Source organism: Letharia columbiana (assembly GCF_014066305.1).
Source record: "Letharia columbiana isolate WasteWater2 chromosome Unknown Sc0000012_s1, whole genome shotgun sequence".
Lineage (NCBI taxonomy): Eukaryota > Fungi > Ascomycota > Lecanoromycetes > Lecanorales > Parmeliaceae > Letharia > Letharia columbiana.
Genome location: NW_023501051.1, coordinates 159274 through 181765, shown reverse-complemented (window position 1 = coordinate 181765; position 22492 = coordinate 159274). Strand labels below are relative to the sequence as shown.

Here is a 22492-nt window from a genome sequence, read left to right as displayed (position 1 = left end):
GTTCCATCATTATGCGATATGCGATAGTGGGGAGACAGGTGGCCATGGCGAGTACTATTTGTATGGCCACTGCACCAGTAGTGGGCTTTCCATTCGAATTGTTCTCTTTCAGAGCCAAATGGCGACGTCGTATTCCGTTTCCTCGTAGCTGACGAGAGGAACGGCGCCATCTCCAAACCCCTCAACCAACGTAACACAGTGACCTCGTTCTTCGACGAGGCTATTGCGGCGTGGGGAGCTTTGGGTAGGGGCGGACAGCATTCAAAAAATGGCGGCTGTCACTGTCGCCGTTGACGGAGTCTCTCGGCCAATCGCGGTGCCTTAGAGGAATAAGGATGTGTTTGAGATGATGGTCGATGCGGTGATTAGGGCGAGCAGGGTTTGGATGTTGAAGTGAGATGCAAGCCGGCTGGCGGATAGGGAGTGCTAGCCGGTCGTTGATATGCTTTGTTGATATGAAATTGAAGGAGCAGGGGTTTATGTACTTCGACTGCACCTGAAAGAACGTGGCGTGGCAGAGATGATCTCTTGGTGTCCGACAGGACAGCAACGAGGATCTTGGCCATCTCGAGGCACGAAGCGAATGGCATTGAATCTACAAAGCGTCTTTAGGCAGCTCAATCGAGTTTACGATTTGGGGAATCAATCTCAACCAGAGAGCAGCACAACGTCCACGAGGCCTTAGAACACCAATACCCATTTAACACACTATCCTAAGCGCCAATCTCTAGCATTTCTCTCAAACCAGTCTCCACCCCTCTCAACCACCTTCCCTTCCTCTCCAACTCGTCAGCACCACCACCTTCCTGCTTCCTCTCGACCGCCTCCCTTGCAAGTCCCACAGCCCGGTCTCTCTCCAGCTCCAGCTTTTGCAGTTCCCTTTCCTCATTCTCCAACGTTCTCGTCTGTCTAGGTAGCGCCTGCTGTAGAGCCTTGAGCTGTACATTCACTTCATCCAGACTAGCCTGCCTCTCGTCCAGCAACTCCAGCGTCGCCGGCAACGGCATAGCAAGCGCTGGATTCGTCTCGTCCGTATCTGCCGATCGATTCTGCTTCCTCAGTCTCGCCAACGTCTGAGTTAAAGCCTTAATTTGTGGCGGCAGCGACGAGAGCAGTGTCGTCTGCAATGAGATGGTCTCATAGCGCCTGCTCAAATCCCTTCCTCGCGCGTCTAACTCCTTGACCATGTCGCCTACATGTTCCTTCTGCGCTTTCAGCACGCCTTTGATCTCCCCCAGCTGGCTTTCGAGTTCGATGTTCTCAGTATGCTCGACTATTTGGGGAGGGTCGCCAACGATGGCGCGGAGGAATTTCTCTTTGGTTACTTGTTCGAGGTAGGAGAAACGGAGTTTTGAGAAGAGTTCCTGTGCGCGCGTTCGATTCAAAATTTTGCGTAGTCAGGGAAATGGAGAGTATGTACCTTGTAGTGCCTCAGGTCAGCTTCTAGAGATTCCGGTGACGGGTTATCGAAAGCGGAGGTGGAGACATCAGATGTGCGGTGGGAAGTAGCAGTAGCGGAGATGGGTTCGCTAAGGCGAATAATAGAGAGGGAGATATCCTGCAAAGAGCGAATCCCTTGTAAAACATTCTCGACACGTTGAGGATCTGCCATCTTGTGTATGCCCTGGACGAGATGCAAGTTACCACGGGAAGGAGACTTTTCGACCTTTGTTTACCGTTCGTCTGGCGTCCAGATGAGGCTAGATCTAATCTAATCTAATCTTATCTTATCAGTAATGTCTTGGCGTATCGGTAGCGTCACATGCACTCCGTTTCACATGCATGCGAAAGACATGCAGATTCTGTGATTAGCCAACCATTTGTCCTTGGCTTCACTTCATCGCATTGTCGATAGCATGTCTTGATTAATACTTATGGAGGCATCCTCTCCTTCAATTCTTCTTTCCATTCTTCAAGTCTACCATGTCAGGCTCAGAGCCCTTGTCGGATGACTATGTCGCCCAGCTCCTCGCCAAAGATGCAAAGGCCAGCAATGCGAAGTACTCAGCTTACGGTCTACGAGAGCATTTACCCCGGAGGCGAGCTTCTGTCCAAATAAAATGTTGTGTGAGATGGCTAATTTATACAGATCAACTTTCAATGCACCCAAGCCCAACACAAGGTTCCTGAAGAACATCATCAGAGAAACCAACAATCACAATGCTGCTTTACGGACCAAGGAAGTCGAAGAATCGCGGGCACGTCTTCGAGATTTCCGTGATAGCGACACACGGATATCAAGCCCCAGAGACTCCAGTATTCGACTGAACAGCGAAGGTCATCACCGTTCAAAGCGACGGCGGACTAATGGTGAAGATGAAGGGGAGCGTGATCTACGGCGACACCTTGAACGCAGACATTCGGGGCGAGATAAAGGTGAAGTTTATCGAAGCAACGCATCCAGCCACAAGCACCTCGATGACCGCTATGGTAGCAAGGATGACGAGGAGGAACGACATCACAAACGCCGGCATCGGCATCACCATCGAACCCACCCTCGACCCGATGACAATGAGCTGTATGAGCACGACCGACGCAGCACGAAGAATCGGAGGCGAAGCAGGTCACGGCAACGACCTTCACCCCGATCAGACGGAAATAATCGTCAGCGTCACCATCGCTCACCCCGCTCAGCCAGAGACTCCTCATCCGCTACCACAGACAGCAATGGGCGCGATAGCTCTGCATGGAGAGTGATCGGGGATCAAGCACGACGCAGCTGTTTAGCCAATGGCGACGCGAACGGGGAAAAGCGAGCCACGTCTCTAGGCTCAGACTCTGATCCCCTAGATGCCATCATAGGCCCGCCACCCCCACCTCCGGCTCCCAAAGTTCAGGCACGCGGCCGTGGCAACTTCTCGTCTTCCTCCGCAATGGACTCACACTTCTCTTCAAATTATGATCCATCGGTCGACGTTCACCCTGACCCGGAAATGGACGATGATTGGGACGAGGCATTGGAAGCGATCCGGGATCGCCAGCGTTGGCAAAAGCTAGGGGCTGAGCGGCTGAAGTCCGCGGGCTTTACGGAAGCGGAGGTGAAGAAGTGGGAGACGGGCGGAGAGAAGAGGGAGGAGGATGTCAAGTGGAAGGGACGGGGCGAAGGAAGAGAATGGGACAGGGGCAAGGTTGTCGGGGACGATGGTGTGGAGACTCGACCTGAATGGGGGAGGTTGAAAGGGACTTGAGACATTGGGCTGGCTATGGGCACGATACCGTGAGGTAATTTTTACTATGCGAAGAAGAGGCTTTATGCCCGGGTTTCTGCATGAGCCAGATGTTCAGGTCTGGTATGGGTCAACTTCTTGGGAGGGCCACGGCTTACATTTTGGCGAAATCATCTTTTGCCAAATTATTCTCCGCGATTTAGGAGTGGAACATATCCTACATGACGAGTGAGTCCTGAGTATGCTTGAAGGCGGAAAGACGCATTCAGTGCCAATATCAAGAAAATACGTAGCGAACGACGGACGAAGCCTAGCGCCAAAAGAGGTCAACCGAGTTGCCTGCACGCGGCAAAATTCTTTTGACACTCATCAATGACAAATTTCGCTATGGCACCTACACTTCTTGCGCATCTTCACCCAGACCACTAAGAACACAACATCGAAAAGTCCCGATGGCCTCCTCTCCGTCCACGCCCATCAGGCGCAACGGCAGCACGCGCAAGCAGCCCCCATCAACGAGTCCAAAGCGACGACAACCACAACCACAACACCACCACCACCCATCCAGCTACCTCGCGTCCCTCCTCCCCACCCCGCTCGAGACGCTCCTCCTATGCCTCTACCCCTCGACCCTCCTCCTCGGCTCCCTCTTCTCCCTCCTCGACCCCAGCGCGCGCCACGCCCCCTACGACCCCGTCACGCAGTCGCACCCGGCCGGCGCCGCGCCCAGCTACTTCGCGCGCAAGGGCAACCTCTTCAACGTCCTCTTCGTCAAGGTGGCCTGGTTCTGGGTCACGCTCGCCTTCGTGCCCTTCCTCGCGCTGCACCCCTCGACGGGGCCGGGGCCGGGGCCGTGGGCGCTGACGCCGCGGCGGCTGCGGGGCGCGCTGCGCTGGGGGCTCGTGACGCTGTGGTGGGGCGCGGTGACGCAGTGGTTCTTCGGGCCCGGGCTGGTGGACCGCGGGTTCCGGGTCACGGGCGGGGCGTGCCAGTGGGCGGGGGCGATGGAGGGGACGGGGGGCGCGGGGGAGTTTGTGACGGGCCAGGCTTGCAAGGCGGTGGGGGGCCAGTGGAGGGGGGGGCACGATATCAGCGGGCATGTGTTTATACTGGTGTTGGGGAGTTTGTTTTTGGGGTTGGAGGTGCTGCCGGCGTTGGTGGGGGCGAAGGGGTTGCGGGAGGAGAGGATGTTGAGGGGGAGGGATGGGGCCGTGGTGAGGGCGGAGAGGCAGGCTTTGGGGGAAGGGGAGGGTGAGGGAGGGGAGGGGGAGTGGAAGACTGGTATCGGGGCGCCGTTGGTCGTGGCCGGGTTGAGTTGGTGGATGTTGCTCATGACCGCGGCTTATTTTCATACCTGGTTTGAGAAGGTATGTTGGTCCTTTATCTTACGCGTTGACAATGTCGTACTGACACCTGCTAGTTCACAGGACTCCTGACAGCTTTTCTAGGCGTGTTCGTCGTGTATTTCCTCCCCCGAGCGTTGCCGGCCATGAGGGACATCATAGGCATCCCGGGTGTATAATCCAGCAACGCGGGCACGGAAAAAGTCCACAGGCTCTTCTTATTGCATGTGCTCTTACAAAATTCCAGCGTCTCCACTCCTAGAACATTGCAATGTCACTGAAAAAGAGGTCAACAGCCTTCTCCCTCGACACCCGGCCAATATGCCATACATTGTTGCCACTCATTACAAATTTGCTACCATTTCATTTGCTGCTACTACTCTACTCGCGTCCAAGTCTCCTCAAATTCCAAAAACGCGCTCGACATCGACCCCCAGTCACCACAACGGCAGTCAGCACTGACAACTCCCTAGCCCTCAATTCCCCCCCAGCTCGAAGCCCATCTCCACCCGTACGCCAGCAGCACTCAGCCATTCCCCTCCCTCGCTTCACCCCCCGGCTCCCGGAGGAACTGGATCGAAACCTCAAAGTAACCGCCACGGGGAGCAGCGTCCCCGCCCCCGAGCCGTAAGCGACGCGTCATCTCGCACCGAACAGCACAAGACGGATAACACTGTGCCAACCAAAAAAAACAAAAAAAAAAGACATTCAGCACCGGCTTCTTTCCCCAATCCGGATACCAAGCGTTCCACTCGGCCGGTTTCAGAGGAGGCAACGACTCACCCGAAAACAACGCTCGCCCCCACCGCCACACGCGCAAACACCTTCACCGGCCACGCTCCGCGCCGACGCACGGCGAAGTCACCACCTCGGGGGTAGGAACACCGCCCACCCTGTCCGTCCAGGAGACCTGACAGACCGCCCACGCCATAAAGTGATTCGCGAAGAACGCAACCACGATGGCGACGAGTAGGTTGATCGCGAGGGGAGCGGCCGGCTTGTCGGAACGCCGGCGGCCGAAGATTGTACGCTGAGGAGAGGAGGGAGAAGGTTGCCTGTTTATGAGGAGGAGGATGAGAACGACCACCGAAAAGCGTTACGACAAGGGCCCGACTCGTCGTTCCGGACCGACCCGGCGCGACGACCCCGTTCAACCCCTTCCTTGGTCGACCACGGCAGATGGAATGGACCCGGGACCGGCGTGGCGAGCGACGGCCGTCGCGAATCGGGATCCGAGGGCGAGGGTTGAGAAGGACGATGCTGATGCTGTGATCCCGTGGATGGTTCTCGGGACGGATGGCCGGCGAGTTGTCGGGAGGGGAGGAAAGGGGGGTCGATCCGTCTCCTGCCGCGTCGTCGTGGTCTTCGGCAGGGCGGGTGCGGGAAATGTCGGTGATGGGGATGGGTTCGCGGGTCGGAGCGGATCCGGGGCACGGTGCGGGCGAGGCCGTCCGGAGAAAGGTGGGCGGTGTCGAAGCGGTACGGATGCCTTGAATGTCGACGAGCTCCACATCGACGAGGAGTGGGGGATGCTTTTGGGTTGTTTGAGGCTCAAGCTGAAGCATGAATGACATCCGGTCCGGGTGTGAAGCCCAAAGTTTGAGCGAATATGGTACTCCAACCCCCCAGACTAAGTGCCAATTTCCATCACAGCTCGCCGGACCGCCGTCGTCGTGTCGACAAAGGGGAACCCGAGCAAGTAAAACCCCAGAAACTTTCCCACCGCAACACCCAAAACCACCCCCCCCAAAAACGAAAGGTCTCAGCACGTCGATTGTCAAAAGCCTCCCCGAAAGAGAAACAGCGGCGAAAAGTAGATCTACCAACTCAAACCGCCGACCGCCTTTACCGCCCCACTCCCACTCCCACTCCCACTCCCACTCCCACCCCCTCTCCACCGGCCAACCCCTCAGATCGCAGACCGCAGACCGCAGAAGAAGCAAAAAAAACGCATTGCGTAGCGTGGCGTCAGACGCAGCAGCGCTCGACGATCTCAAACAAAAAGAGGGTCAACCCGATCCTATGAACCTTCGACGGGTCCGTCCCCACGGCGTCCAAACACAAACACAAACACAAACAAAAGTACAATCCACCGCCCAACTCCCCCCCCCCCCCCCCCCCCAACCCCCCCAAACCCACCCCTTCCAACGACGACCGGATCCAAAAAAGGGGTCACGCCATCCATCCATCCATCCATCCATCCACCACGGGGGCGAAATCGCAACCTCCCAAACAAATGAATAAAGCCCCCCCCCCCCACCCCAGGGGATCCCGGAGTGAGTGGGAAGGTGAGAAAAAGGGACCGTCCGCCGAAATCGCGGTGACGGGTTGGAACTTTCTTGCTCAGTTTGTGTGGAAGGGAGCTTTTTTTTTTTCATGCGTTGGGGATTGGTTAGCGATGGGTGTTCTTGGACCGAGCGGAGAGGAGGAGGAGTCGATGGTTTTCCGGGTTGGACTGACTCATCGAGATGGGCTGGATTGTAGGCGGGCGGATCGGCTGAGGGTCGGTCGGTCGGGAAAGGGGGGAAAGGAAGGGATGGTGGAGATGGGAAAGGGGGGACGGGCTTCGGTGCTCGAAGCTTGGGGGAGCTGTAGCGCAACTTAGGATTGGCAGGATTGAATCCTAAACATCAGGGGGTTGTAGCACAACTCGGGATTGGTAAAATTGAATCCTAAAAATCAGGGGGGGGGTGTAGCACAACTCAGGGTTTGACAAAGGGTACAACAATATATAGAGATACGGGGTTTTCGGCCCTGAGGTTTATTTGTTCCTATTTACAGCGAGCAAGGTCCGACAGAATGTTAAAGTCATTGCCTCTTGACGCATCTAACTTTCCTGGCGGTTCAGTCCGGCTCCGTGGTTAAGAAGTGCTCAAGAGCTTTCGAACACCATGGATGTATGTGTTTTGGATACGCTTGCTTCATCCCCAACTTTCATCATCATTACCACAATTACTTTCAAGCTTCTGTTTTGACTTCGCAGGAACTGGTTCTCGATCACGACAGAGTCGCCGACAGTAGCAGAGTCCTCGACGAGCTTCCCACATACACCGTCTTAGTGTAATTCGAGATGAACCAGTCCTGGGACACGGTGTCCCAATTGGAGATATCGCGACGAGTGATATCCGCGGTGAACGTTGTGCTCATATTTGGCTGAATTGACAGCTTCTCAAATCCCCGCAGTACAACCTTAGGATCGTAGGGTCCGCCGAGTGAGACGTACAGCTGTGGCACTTCGGCGCCTCCCAGGCTGCCGGTATTGGCGATAGTAGCCGTAACCTCGTAGAGCACGTCGTATAACCCTGGATTGCCGCCTGGTGCACCCCCTGCTGCAATCAGTGGCTGTGGGGAACCATCCTGTGAGCCAGCGTTCACGAAGCTATTGTCGCCGTAGCCGGTTGTGTTTGCCGCAGTTGCAAGATCAGTGTAGTTTAAGTAAGGGTAGATGTAGTATGGAATCCGAGTCATGTTGGAAGGAAATAGGTAGTCGGCTGAATCGTTGGAGATGCTGCCAAGCGTTGGTGCCGCAGTGGTCAAGCCTGTCGAAGGGGTGTACACGCTGATGCTACGCATATTCTTGACCTGCAGATTCGAGTAAGAGAACTTGGTGTAGCTCAGGCCAAATCCAAATTCGTAGACTGGAGTGGTATTGGTTCGATCTAAAGAACGATAGTCGATGAAGACACCTTCAGTGAAGTTCGTTTGAGGAGCGCCTGTACCCTCGTTTGGAATATAGAGGATATCGGTCCCGTAGTCTTCGCGAGCCTTAGCCATCGTGAAAGGAAGCTTGGCGGCTGGGTTGACACGTCCGTAGAGAACATCTGCAATAGAGTTCCCAGACTGTTCGCCGGGAATTCCAGCCCAGAGGATGGCGGTAATATTTGGGTTCGTCGAATAGTTGCCGATGAGTACTGGGCCCGTTGAGTGAATGACTAGAATTGTGTTGTTGCAAAGAGCGGAGACGCTGGTCACGAGGTCGTCCCCATTGTCCCACAGAGTGAGATTGTTGCGATCGCCAATGTTGCCATCAATGTCGAGGTATCCCTCACCGCTGTCGGCGTTGGCGAACACGATGGCAACGCTGGCTTGACCTGCAAGCGCTTGAATCTGCCCCGCAGCAAAGTTGTTGGTAATCGATTGGAACACGCCGTTATTACCTACAACCTCATTCTGAATGGCAGTCTCGGGCGTTACAAGATATGGAAAGTTAGCAGTTCCGGAACCCCAAGCCATGGCGAGAGTACCGTTGTCACAGCCTCGATCGGGGCACCCGTTGGGACCCAAAGGATTATCACCAGCGTCGTCTCCAAAGACCGCAGTGAACTTCTCTTCTCCTGTCAAGGGCAACGTGTTTCCGGTGTTCTTAAGAAGGACAGTGCTGGCGGAGCCAATCTCGCGGATGAGATTCCCGTGCTCTTGACGCACATCAACATGCTCATTGATCAAACCGTAGCCCATTTTGGCGTAAAAGAATTCGTTGCCATAGGTGTCGGTAGTCCAGGAGTCGAAATTGATGGGAATCGACGTGGTATCACGACCTACGTAGTACCAAGCAGCCATGATCCGGGTGACCATATCATCGAGACGCCATTGCGGTACTGTGCCATTGAGGATGGCAACGGTCAAGTTCGCTCCCCAGTATGAATGGTCGCTATTGAAGACAGTGTCGCCAGGCATTGACATATCAAGGCCTGCAATTGCAGAACTGACACCGGAGTGCTGCGCCGCCCAATCGCTCACGATAAATCCTTGGAAGCCCAGCTCGCCTTTCAGGAGGTAGTTGAGGATGTAACTATTCTGGCAGGCATAGCTGTTGTTGACTTGTTGGTAAGAGCACATGACGGAACCAACACCGGCTCTGACCGCGTCCGCAAATGGCCTGGAGAGAATTAGCATGAGGGTATGTCCCGGGTGTCCACGAGAGCTTTACCATAGATAGAGCTCATGCAAGGTGGCGTCGTCGATGTTTGCGCTAATGCTATCACTGATGTCGAAGCCAAAGCCAGCAGATTCGGGGCTTTGACGAAAATGCTCCTGCTCGTTGCCGATAAGGTGTTTGGCACAGGCAATGACACCAGAGCTCTGGATACCCTGGATAGTCTGGGCGAACAGGACGCCGGTCAAGGCAGGATCGGGACTGGATTGGAATTTCAGCCAAGCCCTGCAGCATTACAATGTACCATCCCACCTGAAACCTTCCCAATTCCGCCCCGCTTCCGGTGAACGGCCGAGGGGACCAGCGACAGGTCCAAGCTGGACGTCTGAGCCTTTCATCTGGTGTTCAGCGCCCATTGCCTGCCCTCGAGCATATGCGATACCTCGATCGAAGGTTGCGGCCACGTTGACACCGGCGGGGAAGACAGAGCTGAAATCCGCTTTTCTCACCGTCAGCAGGGCCACGATGTATGCCTAGCATGCAAGATACGTACCGTATCTGACCCCAACCGGAGAGTCTTGCAGGCACAAGCTTCGAAATCCAAGTCGAGGTATAGCTCCGGTTTGACCGACACAACGCTCACTTTGCCAGCTATCTTCTCGTTAGGATTCGGGCATGATCCTTTGCTCGGCGTATTGTACTTACCCAACACCAGTAGTCAGGTTGATCTTCTCCATCAAGGTGAGTTGGCTGACGAAATCGGTAGCCTTGTTATAGGCACTCGCCCAATCTCCAGCGCCTGATCCCCATGGCGAAGGGTAGTGTGGTGGTGAGAATGTGGCATCAGCCGAAGCTGCGGGATTGGGAGAGACGGCGTCGGGGTATGTTGTACCGGGGTATGTGGTTGAAGTGTTCCCATCTTGTTGTATTGAAGGTTGGACGAAGCTCGTCGCTAGCAGGAAGAAAGGCGCAAGCCACATGATGGGGGGCGGTATCTACGTGCAGCTAATAATCGTCAACGTGTAAATGGAAGTGAGGAAGGGCAATGTGATGGGGATGCAACAGATGAATGGGCATCGGTCGAGCTCTTTATAGCAATCTTTTGATATTTGATGTACCTACGTACTTATGCGAGAATGATGAGACGGCGCATTTATCAAGCTCGCTGGCTCCTGCATGAATATTAAAATATTATAAAACTTTGTAAACACCCCGGAGCCTTTGAAGTGAGTCTCAACGTCGCTCAGTTCGGCCGGTACTTGGACATGTTGGTCCAGACAACGACCAACGCTTTTGTGCAAAATTAAAGGTAGGGAAGACTAGTGACTAGAGTACCCCGCCCCAGACCATATCCATGTTCGCGCATTGCTTACACCCGCATGATCCGTCTTCTAAGCTTTTTAACATCTGCCACCATCTCCTGACCCTTGCCCCGACCCCCCGGGTTCATAGCATAAGGCCAAATTAATTCATTTAATCTTTAATCATTTACTACACCCGCCGTCACTGTAGCGTCATGGGTTCCATCATCCTCTTCCCCCATCCTCTATCCTTCTTGACGCCCCTGCCAGCGGCCAGCAAAGTCGGATGACCGCCAAGAGAAGCGGGGTCTTGAGACTCGCGTCAAACAAAAGGCGTCGTGGTCGAGACACCCTCGGGACGTAATTCGAGACGGGATGCAGGATTGCAGGCTTACAGAGTTGCAGGGTTGCAGGATTTTCCCTGGAGTGACAGGTTGAAGTGAAGATCTCTGAGTTCGGACTATGTGATCAATGACGGACATCAAGCCTACGGGATCTAGCACGGGTAAAAAGGCCTTTTTAACGGCCAACTTGCCAAGAGGTCTGGAAAAGCCATGGAAAGTTCGAAAGAAATCTGCACATTCGATTGGACAAAATTGCCCACCTTCATGACCGAGAGGCCGACTAAATATGCACCCCGCCTCTGCATGACGTCCATGTTAGTGCGGCTCTTTGAAAGAAGAAGACGTCCGTGCAATTAGACGAATTTGCAAATATTTCCCCTTGTCTTCGCCTTGCTTGCTTTCCGTACCCTCGGCTGTACGTTGAAGTAAGATCTTTAATAGATTTTAGTATGCGCTGCGAAACGCTGACTAAACATCTTTTCCTTTATTTGACGAATCAGATACCTTAGACAAGGGGTAAAAGTCAAAGTCTCATACTAGAAGTTAGGCGAGATTACTAGCTCTACCAGAAGTATTATTAGTAGTACCCCACGTACTTCACGCGACTATCTTCGGAAACTAGGCTTGGGAACATATGTGTGTGCAGGGGGTGCGAATTTCGGTGTATGAAATGAAAGGAAATGTGCATGCAGTCAGCTTATATGATGCCACTGAATCATGGTCAAAGCCACATGTGATAAGTACCTTGACGACGTGGAATCTAGATTGCTACCCCGCTCTTGGAAAGAGTGCCGAAGGGCCTTTTTCAGACGAGATCCTCACCACCGCTCGCAGAAACACACAAATGACACAATACCCTCAGGATACCCGCTGCTAGCTCGAGATCACCGCTCGCTTATGTCAATTTTTGCCGGCAATGACCCAGGAGTATGAGATCGGTCGCGGAGAAGGCAAGTCCTGCCTGTAGCCGAACAGCTTCGGAGATCCTGCAGGAGCCATGGTCGTACCCGACTTTCCACGGCTCTGGCAACGGTGGCGTCTGAAAGTATGGCAAGATTTGCACTGTTACGAGAGATTTCAACACTTGTAGAAGGCTAGGTGCCCGTCATATGGTCCCGTCCCCTGCGTACGCACGAAAGTCGTCATTGTTCTCTCTTCACGTCTTTCTTTGCATGGACCGAGGTCTCAGAGATCACGATGGAAGCGAGTCCGGATTAGGAGTGGCTTCCTGTCCGACCTGTGAGCTCGTGGTTCGAGTGAGAAGACCCTGCAGGTCTGCCAGGCATCCAATGTTCGCCGAGAAGTTGGCTTCTATAAGTTACCTAGCTATTGATTGATTGCGTAGATCACACGGTGTGCTCTCCGCATACTAGGTAAATTCTCCATCTATACTAGAAGTAGTTGGGTCGTCTGGTGATCGACCAATACTAGCTGCTGTATTTTGCTGCAATGTTTTGCCTGGACCCTAGCATGTTGGAGAGCCGGCGACGACAACGATACAACCGTTGCTTATGCACCTTCAGAATGGACTGTAGCAATTTCTGTCTATCGGTCCGAGTGTTCAGGACTCATGACCATTCAGTCACGGAATTTCTTGTATTGCAACCATTCTCACAAAAAAATCTTGCGTCTATCCCCGTTTCCGCACCACGAGACTCCGCGAAGATCTGCCCAGAACCTCTAATGCTTGCTTCTGTTGCATGACCATATCATACGGCTGCCGTCACTGCCTTGAACCTCAACCGACTCAACCTCTCCCGAGGCGCATGACCTCCATTTCACAGTCTCTTGGAAAGCCAATCTCAACGTTTCCAAGGGTATCATGTTGGTAGCCCCAGTCAAACTGGTCACGCTGGAGCTGGAGAGCGTCGTCTTCTCCAATCTGCTATCTGCTTCTTCAAGCTTAGATTTGCATTCTTGCAACTCGTCGTAATTGTTCTCCATGTGAGACCGCCAGTCCTGCTGTGTTTGCTGCATTTCAGGTACCTCTTGCTGCCAGCGTTGCACTTTAGCCACCTGCTGTTGGTGTCTGGCGCTGGACAGCCAGTTGTCTTGAATCTGCATATTCTCTATGAATGCCACCAGCAACAGGAGCATCGTTATCAAAATAAAAATGTATCCTTTGCATTCATCTCTAGGAGCTCTAGTAGGATTTCCGTTTTCGGACGTTGATGGCACTTCTTGCTTGGATGACTTGCTGGAGTGCGTTGATGATGGCGTCATGATTGTGAGTACTTCGAAGGATGAGGACAAGGCCAGTGAAGCAGGCATCGAAAGGTGAGATAATGGAACCGACATACCGAATTTTGGCAGGGGATGGAACGATTTGAAGAGTTGAGGCTGCTCTTGACGGTAGATAGTACTATTAGTGGATCTTCCGCTTCTTTCTGACCTGAAAAGAATTAGCAATATTAAAGGCAGCAAGCGTTCGGAGAATTATGTATGCTATCGCGGACCACATCCAAATGCTGCCCCAGTGAGAAGGTTTGAGGCGCTCGATTTGGGAGTCCATATTGTATCAACAAGCCAGGACCACTCATTGCTGTCCAAAAATGCCATCAAACACGAGCCTGACAACCAGGAAAATCGAGAAACCTAGCTCTTTTGAGCCAGGAATGCCGTCAACCACGGACCCAATCATGAACCCTTCTGAAAAACCCCGCGGATCTCGAGCATTGAGAAACAGATAACAGAGCTTGGAATCCAACACAGCTGCCAGATTTCATGCCTCCCGAGCCTGAAAAGGTACCCGACTCAATGCAACAAGTCACTCTCGCCAATGGCCTGTCGAGTGACGGAAGCACTTCCTTGGAATTCCTGACTGGGTGGTGTATACATAGCACCAACGAAGATCGTGCCCTCTGCAACCCGCAGGCAACATTGCGCTTGTCACACCGCACCGTGTCCGCGCATCCCCGAGGACGAGACATCCGCCGTAAAAAGGGATCAATGCACGTCGCCCGATCAGTACTAGCCCCATTCCAAGACCGACAAAGCATCATCACCCACTCCACTCCACTCCGTTCCACTCCCTTCCACCCCCCCCAACAACAACCCCCTCTTCCCGAACCAAACCAACCACACCAAAACCATGGTCTCAACCCGCTCCCACCCAACCACCTTCCCCCCCCCCACCCCACCACCCCCCCCCCCCCCCCCCCCCCCTGGACCCACACCCCCCCCCCCTGACCCTCCTCTGGCTCCTCGTCTCCCTGCCCCTCGTATGCTGGGACACGGCCTACGTGCTGCTGCGCCCCCACTCGATGGCCCCCCGGGGCGCTCTGCACGCGCCCCTCTTCCTGCCCTACGCCCTCTACGGCCGCGTCGACCACATGTACGGGGCCGAGGCGTGGGAGGCGCGCAACGGCTTCACGGGCGCGCAGGCGGGGCTGAACGTCGTGGAGAGCGTCGGCTACGCGGCGTACCTGTGGGTGGTGTGGCGGTGTGGGGAGGGTGGGGTGGTGGGGGGTGGGTGGGGCGGGGTGGCGTGTTTGGTGGGGTTCGCGGTGAGCGTGATGACGGTGAGTAAGACGGTGCTTTATTGTGAGTTGGGGTTTTTTTCTTTTTCTGTTTTTTTTTTTCCCCGGTTGGGGGGGTGTGGGGAAGGCGGGGCTGATGAGGTCGGGAAGGGTGCAATGAGTTTTTCTCCGGCTTCGACAATATCGGGCACAATGATGCGCTGTCGTTGCTCTTCCTGTGGATCATCCCAAAGTGGGTTTTCCGTCCTACGTCCCCCATTTTGCATTCAAGGAGCGACGCTGACACCGTCGGTAGCGGATTATGGCTCGTCTTCCCCAGCTACATGGTCTATGAGTTCGCCCGTGACATATTGCACGGTCTCTCCATCGCAAGTGGCGACCGAAGCAGCAAGCCTGCTAGGGCAGCAACACCGACCAAGGATGAGTAAGGCGTCTGGATAGGGTTTGGCAATGGGATCTGGGTCGGGGTATTGTACATGGGGACACATCATATGATCTTCTATGTGTGAGAATCTAAATCGAATACCTCCCCGCTGCGGTGAAGCCCGGCATATTAGCCCTGTACATCGAATCCCTGCAAGTCTTGACCCTTGCTCTCCGTCTATTCCTCTGGAGTGTAGTATCCAATGGACCGTTCTCATTAGTCCCGTACCATCGGCCTTGCCAGCCGTCATCTTCGGCGAAACACAGAGCTCCACCAGTGTCGCTTTGGCTGTCTCTTCTTCTGCACGGCCTTCTCTCCATCCTTTGGCTCCTCAGCAAGGGACCGTTGAAAAGTTCTGGTGTCAATCCACCTCCCCATCTTCCTGCGTAGATTTCAGAGTCAGTGTCGCTGTTTTCAGGTAATCCCGAGAAATGAGACCAGTTGAGAGAGCTGAAAAATCCTTTTGCTGCCAAACCCTGGCCTTTCACCCAAACAAAAAGACAGTGCTGGAGAGTGAAGAAGCTTTCTGGTCCCGAAAAGATAGCATGCAGCCCCAACAAAAGGACACTGCGGAGGAGTGAAGCTATCTGCTATCGAACAGGAAGGATATACTCCGAAATATACGTACCACCCAACTCCTTTCAACAATCCCCTGTCCTCGAACCCCCCTTTCCGAAAAAATCCACTAGCATCACGCCCTTCATCCACAGGTACAATCGCCAACACCTCCCTGATACCATGGTCCCGGTCGGTAGCCGGAGTGACCTCCTTCAACGTCACCATCAGAACGTCCAGCAGTCTCTTCCCAATCCCTTGGCCCGTGGCATTTGGGTCAAGGTAGATGAGAATTTCGACGGTACCGCCGAAGGCAGGCAAGCGGCGGTAAAAGTTTGCGTATGCATAACCTATGATGTCTTCTTCTTTGCGAGCGGGAGTATGATCATTGCTGATGGTTACGATGAGGAAGGGCAGATCCTGATCGAGGACGGAGTTGTACAACTTTTGCATGTATAGGATAGGTTTGGTGTCTAGGTCCAAGGACACGATGGTATTGGAGACGTAGTGATTGTAGATGGGAATGACCCGGTCAAGATCCCTGTAGAGGCAGCGGCGGATCGTCGCAACAGGCAATGAAGACTCCGTCATGGATGGTTTTTGCAGCATTGACCTGCAACTTCCCAGGCTGAAAGATCATGCATTTGAGAGACATTGGATAGGCTCTTGTGTTGGGGGCAGTGGAGAGGATGTATACGCGCCAGGATCGCTCTCCTAAGCACGCCATCATCGGTGCTCGCCTCTATCTCGGCAGTGTCATGAGACTTTGACAGGGAGGTACCGAAAGCTTAGAATAGGAGTTACCTGCATTGGGGTAAAGACTCACGCATTTAAGGAGGTCGCGAAGCCATCATGTCATGCTGTCAGTGAGGCCGGGCATGTCCGAGTCGGAACTCTCGATACCTATGGACATGAACGATGGATATTGTAATGATCTGCAAAAACACGGGCGACTGCATATGGAGGATTGGGAGAGCATGTCCACGTTTGACGAATAGCATTTTCTCCCTCTCGATGAGATGCACATTTCCAGGTAATAAGACATACGACCGAAATAGAGTGTCATTGACGGGTACATTTGCGGAAGCAATATGTTGTGAGCAAAGTTTTGCGTTGGAAAGACTCAAGGGTCGCAACCAATCGCTCCTTTCGGAGGAGACTAGCAGACTTATACTCGACACAACGCAGACATATCACGACCCTAACATTGCTCTCTGTCACGAGTCTCGAATTGAAGACAGCGAACAAGTAAGCTGACAAGGAGCGTTGTCTGACTATAAAGTCGGGGGTTTTACCTTTCCCGATAACAGAGATCGGAGTGGATGGAGCCTTGAAAAAAGTGATAAAGCCCAAGGAATGGAAGCAATAGAGGTGAGGATCTTCTGGACGGGATCGACTCTTTCCAGCACCTTCTGTAGACTGTCCACCACTTGTCTACCATGGTCTTCTACCAAAAGAGTAGAGCGTTGCATTGGGCCGTTGCATCGTATTCATTGCATTTTGAGTCTGGCCGCCTCGGGCCTTAAATATATTCCGAGTACTAAGATTAGTACCAGTACAAGCGCTTTGATGTTTCAGCCCTATCAAAAGCGCCCAAGCACTCCGGTTGACGGGGCCCCGCCCTGACGGGTCGCCCGAACCAGGAACAATCCAGATCTCTCCTCCAAAAACGAAAGTTGGGATTCTCGTCTAGCTAGTTTTGACCGAATCCTGAACCTACGGAGAGTTAGTGAAACGAGTTTAGGTTTCTTCTTGGCAAATATCTTGAATATCTTAAATATCAATGCTTTGCATAGTAGCGACATCAATGCTATATATATGGAGTGCATGCATATGAAGTACATAGTAGCGATATTACTGCATGCATACGGGGTATACAGTTGCGATATTACTGTGTGCACAGTAGCGATAGCAGCGTATGCCTAGACATATTGCCGAAGTTATTCGTTTACGAGGCGGTAACGAGTATCGGGAGGGCCGTGAAGGAGGGGATAAGCGGCCCTATGATCCAGCTAACCGAGCAAATCAGTACATACGTAATTATATGAAACATCGTATGTAGATTATGAAGCTATTCAAGAAATTTGCCAAAATGCTAGAAATGCCAAGAATGCCAAGGGTTTTAGCGCATGTTCAGGACTTTCGGTGGCAACCTCCGTAAGTTTGAGGGCTTGAATCTACTGAGAGTAAGCGAACCGAGTTTATGTTTGTCCGGACAAATTTAGAGCAAAGAGCGGCGTATGCGTGTAGCAGGCCAGATTTCAGGTGGGCATTTTCTCGTATTAATTAAGGTAGATTTTCTCGGTACGGTACTCTACCCGGGCGATCCTCGTTTAGGGGGGAACCCTTACATCATCTTGCTATGAATACCTAGAATCGTAAAGTACTCAATCTACATTATCCTGGCATGATTGGCCAACTGTTAATCTACGATAACGTCCTGAAAATCCTTCACGCCTTGACACCCTACCCACTTCAGCGCCGATATCCTGCCTCTCCAGACCTTTCTGCTCCTTCAGTCCATCCTTTTTGTGTTGCTTGGCCTCCCGGACTTGACATGACCAAAGCGAAAAGTATCCCATTCCTGGCACGGTCAAGGCACAGAAGTTCAAAGGAGATGTGGCAATGCGATAGCTTCCCAAAAATGAAGGATACAATTAAGTCCTTGACTGTGAATCTTCAGATAGTTTGATGGATTGTAAATGTGCTTTGGAGATACCTCTTGTAGCTTCAGTCGTTCTTGACTTATGATGAGAGGCAACCGGGGTGGTGGGAAAGTTTGACGCCCAGCTCTCGGGACTTGTGCCCTAAGAACGCCTAAGGTTTTGGGACCTGACCTCCGGAATCTGGTGATCGACGCCTAAAGGGTCCCTATAAGTCTTACCCCCTGAAACAAGAACTCTGCCAGAGTACGAGATAGCGGAAGATATGGTGCGAAGAGCCCAAGTAGAGCCTCTGTTGGTCATGGATAATGCCAAGCGGATTTCTTTGGCAACAATCGCTTTGTTATATGCTTCTTGGTGGGAAAGTTGCGTTGATGTGACAGATTAGGAGGGAGGAGAGTCTTGCAAATTTCACAAGCACAACCCTACATTCGAGTGTTCGTTGCCGAGAAAGGATTCAGTGTGGATGGATACCCCGGAGGATTTTCATGTACTATTGGAAAGCTCATGACGAGTTCTCCAGCTCTGAACCACAATCATTGCTTGACCTTGGCGAGTTCCTCCGAAAAGGAGCACTTTCATCATGTCGCAGCCTCAGACTCAGTATCTTCCCCGAGGACAAGCGCTCACCCTGCCGACGTTGGCAGAACTGCCTGAACATCTTCGAGATACTTGCGAGGATGGAACTCCAGAAAGAAAGCGTGCTCAACATCGTAGCAACGGCCAGGCCCAAGGTCAGGTTCCAACGCCGTCTTGAAACCTTCCCTCATCGAATTACAGAGTTCTGACAATTCTTCCTCTAAGTCTGCATGTGCACAGGGGAGCTGAAGCGTGATGGTCACTGCCTTGAAGCCAACGAGAGACCGACAGGCTCGTGAAAAGAGTGCATGATCGTCGTATAACTCGAGTAGGCAGTAGTAGCAGGGAAACGAAATGCGGCAGGTGTTGCGCATGGTGTGACTGCCGTCGAAATTCTTGAACCAGGTCTCGCTTGCTGTGCGGTCCAGGGTGTCACACACGCACATTCCGATCTCGAAATTTTGCATACGAGCCAACAGTTGCTGAGGGGGTAACGGGGTCATGCGGTACCATCGTATCGATTGCTGCCCCAAATAAACGCAGAACGAGCTTCCTTCATACATGATGTCGATTGCTTCCTGACTGATGGCTTGTGACGTCAAGAGTAGAGCAATGTCGGCCCAGAACAGTGGTCTCTTAATCATCCAGAAGAGTCCTCTCCAGGACCAGTGTCTGCCCCTAAACCAGAATAAAGGTCTATCGTCGTTAAACACAGCCTTTCCCCTTTTCCACCTCGCTGACCATTGGACCAAGTATTTTTTACATAGAACCTCACGGTAGACCATATCACGTATCTCACGAGGTAGCGTGAACCAGCGGTTTTGTGTCTCGGGCTGCTTCGGCATCTTCTGACTGTTTTTGACATGGCGAATCAGGGACCCGCACATGACTTGCATCTTTGTGTCAGGGACTCGAGATCATTGAGTTGATGTAGAATCTTCGTATGGTTGATACTTTAATTATGTTGCACAGTGAAAGTGCACGATATAAAGTAAGCTGAGCTGAATGGCGCTAGGCCCAATCGACCTACGCCAAGGCAAGACTAAGGCAATAAAGCGTAAGATCCTGTCAGTGTAAAGAGGGTTGAGTATTCAAAATTTGAATTAATCCTGCTGCTCATCAACCTGATAACGTCTCTACGAGGAGCAGCTGTTTGAACACTGTCGGTAAATGGCTCCGGCTAGAGAAATACAGGGCAGACAAATATGTGAGTTTTGCATCCTTGTCTTGGTCCTCGAACCTTAGGCCGCCTCCGAGGAAGTTACATAAGACGATCGTTAAGTACAACTCTGGACAGTAGTCTAGTGATTGGGAGGCAAGCACATCGATGGTAAGAGGCAATCGTCCGCTGTGAAGGCGGCCGCGAAGGGGACTGGCGAGCAGAGAATATAAAGATTTTGGGGTAAAACCACCCTTTGAGGGCCATATCACGGTAAGAAGCCCGACCATTCAGACATTCCATAAGTCGTCTACTACCGTCAGATTCTCACTCTGCATGTAAAGAAAAACCAAGCCCTGATGTGTGTATGTAAGGATAGTATGAAACAAGACTACTACCGCCCAAGAGACAAATTACGCAGCAAGACTATTACCCAGCCAGACAGCAGTTCCCGAAAGCGGAATGTCAAAGAAGGTGCAGACACACGGTGGTCCAAGAATCCTTGGGCACATCACAGGATTTCCTTGGCGTCCCCATCAGCGCCATCATCTCCTCCTCCACTACCAACAGGTCTAGACGTCATCGTCGTCGAAACCCTCTCGCCCTTGCTCTCCCGTCTCCTTTTCGGCATATCTTGCACCTTGGGGTGCGTATGACACTGCAGTCATCAGCATCACAACTCCCCCCCCCCCAATTCCTCAAAATTTCAAGACTTACCTTATAAGCATGGCGAAACCACGGCACACCTCCTCTCCTCCCTCCTCCCAGTGTCGTCCAAACTCCACAAGTCCCACACAATCCTTCCCATCCATCCCCTTGCCCAACCCCTTTCCCCTCTCCTTGCCCATTGACCTTTCCAGTCGTCCTTCTCACCTCCACCGGCTCTTCAAACCGCCTGCCACTCGCAGCACTGATGCCGTGTATGAAGCTCTTGTCGTACCAGAACGCACTGTTTTTGAGTACTAACCAGCGGCCCGGGCGGCAGATGCCACACCACCCCTCACGCTTGATGCCGTGGTTACGGACGTATAGAGGAGTGTAGAGATCGTTCGGAAATCGGAGGGACTGGTGGCGGACTTTTTCTGAACGGGGAGGGGTGACGGGAGTAATATTCAGGGGTGCGAAGAGGTCAGGTGGGGAAGATTCGCGATGCCTGCAGGGTGAACTCTTGGGTTGCTTAGCAGGATGGAACTTTGCTTGCAAAGCGTGACTCGGAGTGTCCTCTGAGATTTGTGCTGAGTAGCTGGCTTCTGCGAGAGCCATTGCATGGTCAAAAGACCTAGAGTCGAAGTCCAAGTCTGAGAAGGTTGTTGATGGTGATTGAGAAAACGAGTCGACGGCGTTTTCCGCCATGCCTGGTGTCAGCTCCGGCGAATCTGATGGCTGTGAGCTATGGGAGGCAGGGGCTAGCATGTTGACGGTGCTGTTGATCAGATGCGATTGGTACTCGGCTCTAGATACCGCTAGCAAGCCATCAGAACGGCTTCTACCACGAGATGATCCAGCGTGTGGTGATATGCGAAAGTGAGCTCGCGGTGAAGAATCGGCAACACTAGGGCTCGATGCCGCAGGGAAGTTACCATACGCCGAGGCTGTTGAAGCATCGAAGCCAAAATACGACTCGAAGTTGGCCGTATTGAAACCGGGGAACGATGTTTTGGTTGCGGCTGAAAGATCTAGGAACAATCAGCTGAATCCTTCAACACAATGAGGTAGCAAGTATAAGGGCCAAAGACCTGAGATTGGAGAGCGCAAATAAAAGCCCGAAGGCTCTACCTGATCCAGCGCTAGCTGATGTTTGAAAGCCTCGCTGTGGCTGTTGTTGACCGCACTGTGACTAGCTTCAAGCTCCGTTGGCTCTAGATCAGAGCCGAAGCCGACATGCGCGGACTCAATTGAAGAAAAGTCATAGCCGTCGCTCCAAGGGCTCTGTAGCTTTCGCATTGGGTGGCGAAAATGGGTCGGCATCGGTAATTTGAGGTTATTCGACATTGAACAGCCAACTGCATCTTGCTGTCGAATATTACAGTCTTCAGCGGATTGGTCGTGACCCTGTGAACATGATATCTGTCCAAATGTGGACTCGAATATCGAGTCGTCCGGAAGTTGGGTGTGCCAGCCACCATAAGTCTCGGCTCGAACATGAAGAGGTCTTTCTGGGTGCTCTGCCATAGAATGACTGAAGAAAGGTTGAAATGACTAAGCAACGCAAGACTAATGGGTATGGGCACACACTGTTTCGGGAGGAACATTGGAGATTTATAGACGGAGGCTTTTCCGGAAATTGTCATCAGAATACAACCCAGTGTGATGTATCAATCTGGTACCGATGTATCCTAGGCAAGTAGCCATGTGCAAGCGCTTATCAGTGACTAGAAAGATGTCTCAGGGAGCGCACGGAGGCAAGGGATGAAAGCCACAACTCAACCCAATAGGCTTAGATTAGGAATGTTTGAGGACCCTGCCGTTGATACTTGCATGGCCTCATACAGCGTTCTTGACGCAAACCTTAGGCTCACACAAACGGTGATGTATCGGTCCGCAGACCTTGACAGCCTGAACATGTCCTATTCTGCAGGGGCTTTGCACACCTCTTGCATTG

General features: G+C 52.7%; 9 protein-coding genes across 9 annotated transcripts; 3 read left to right on the top strand and 6 right to left on the bottom strand.

Moving 5' to 3' along the window:
- Positions 1-713: 713 nt before the first annotated feature.
- Positions 714-1612, bottom strand: HO173_004866 (uncharacterized protein; the record flags this gene model as incomplete). The annotated part of the gene is made up of 2 exons (XM_037306784.1): positions 714-1364; positions 1421-1612. The coding sequence occupies 2 exons, from the start codon at positions 1610-1612 to the stop codon at positions 714-716; spliced, it is 843 nt and encodes a 280-aa protein (XP_037166319.1).
- A 311-nt stretch (positions 1613-1923) lies between these two features.
- Positions 1924-3188, top strand: HO173_004865 (uncharacterized protein; the record flags this gene model as incomplete). Its single annotated transcript, XM_037306783.1, has 2 exons — positions 1924-2039; positions 2090-3188. 2 exons carry the CDS (start codon positions 1924-1926, stop codon positions 3186-3188), a joined length of 1215 nt encoding a protein of 404 aa, XP_037166318.1.
- A 431-nt stretch (positions 3189-3619) lies between these two features.
- Positions 3620-4689, top strand: HO173_004864 (uncharacterized protein; the record flags this gene model as incomplete). Its single annotated transcript, XM_037306782.1, has 2 exons — positions 3620-4534; positions 4588-4689. The coding sequence occupies 2 exons, from the start codon at positions 3620-3622 to the stop codon at positions 4687-4689; spliced, it is 1017 nt and encodes a 338-aa protein (XP_037166317.1).
- A 2818-nt stretch (positions 4690-7507) lies between these two features.
- On the bottom strand, positions 7508-10366 carry HO173_004863 (uncharacterized protein; the record flags this gene model as incomplete). The annotated part of the gene is made up of 5 exons (XM_037306781.1): positions 7508-9389; positions 9441-9647; positions 9699-9885; positions 9940-10037; positions 10092-10366. 5 exons carry the CDS (start codon positions 10364-10366, stop codon positions 7508-7510), a joined length of 2649 nt encoding a protein of 882 aa, XP_037166316.1.
- Positions 10367-12711: 2345 nt separating this feature from the next.
- Positions 12712-13254, bottom strand: HO173_004862 (uncharacterized protein; the record flags this gene model as incomplete). Its single annotated transcript, XM_037306780.1, has 1 exon — positions 12712-13254. One exon carries the CDS (start codon positions 13252-13254, stop codon positions 12712-12714), a length of 543 nt encoding a protein of 180 aa, XP_037166315.1.
- A 1040-nt stretch (positions 13255-14294) lies between these two features.
- On the top strand, positions 14295-14938 carry HO173_004861 (uncharacterized protein; the record flags this gene model as incomplete). The annotated part of the gene is made up of 3 exons (XM_037306779.1): positions 14295-14574; positions 14661-14742; positions 14806-14938. 3 exons carry the CDS (start codon positions 14295-14297, stop codon positions 14936-14938), a joined length of 495 nt encoding a protein of 164 aa, XP_037166314.1.
- A 242-nt stretch (positions 14939-15180) lies between these two features.
- On the bottom strand, positions 15181-16080 carry HO173_004860 (uncharacterized protein; the record flags this gene model as incomplete). Its single annotated transcript, XM_037306778.1, has 2 exons — positions 15181-15316; positions 15563-16080. 2 exons carry the CDS (start codon positions 16078-16080, stop codon positions 15181-15183), a joined length of 654 nt encoding a protein of 217 aa, XP_037166313.1.
- Positions 16081-18778: 2698 nt separating this feature from the next.
- HO173_004859 (uncharacterized protein) lies at positions 18779-19627 on the bottom strand (the record flags this gene model as incomplete). Its single annotated transcript, XM_037306777.1, has 1 exon — positions 18779-19627. The coding sequence occupies one exon, from the start codon at positions 19625-19627 to the stop codon at positions 18779-18781; it is 849 nt and encodes a 282-aa protein (XP_037166312.1).
- Positions 19628-20401: 774 nt separating this feature from the next.
- On the bottom strand, positions 20402-22062 carry HO173_004858 (uncharacterized protein; the record flags this gene model as incomplete). The annotated part of the gene is made up of 3 exons (XM_037306776.1): positions 20402-20548; positions 20608-21566; positions 21627-22062. The coding sequence occupies 3 exons, from the start codon at positions 22060-22062 to the stop codon at positions 20402-20404; spliced, it is 1542 nt and encodes a 513-aa protein (XP_037166311.1).
- Positions 22063-22492: the final 430 nt, after the last annotated feature.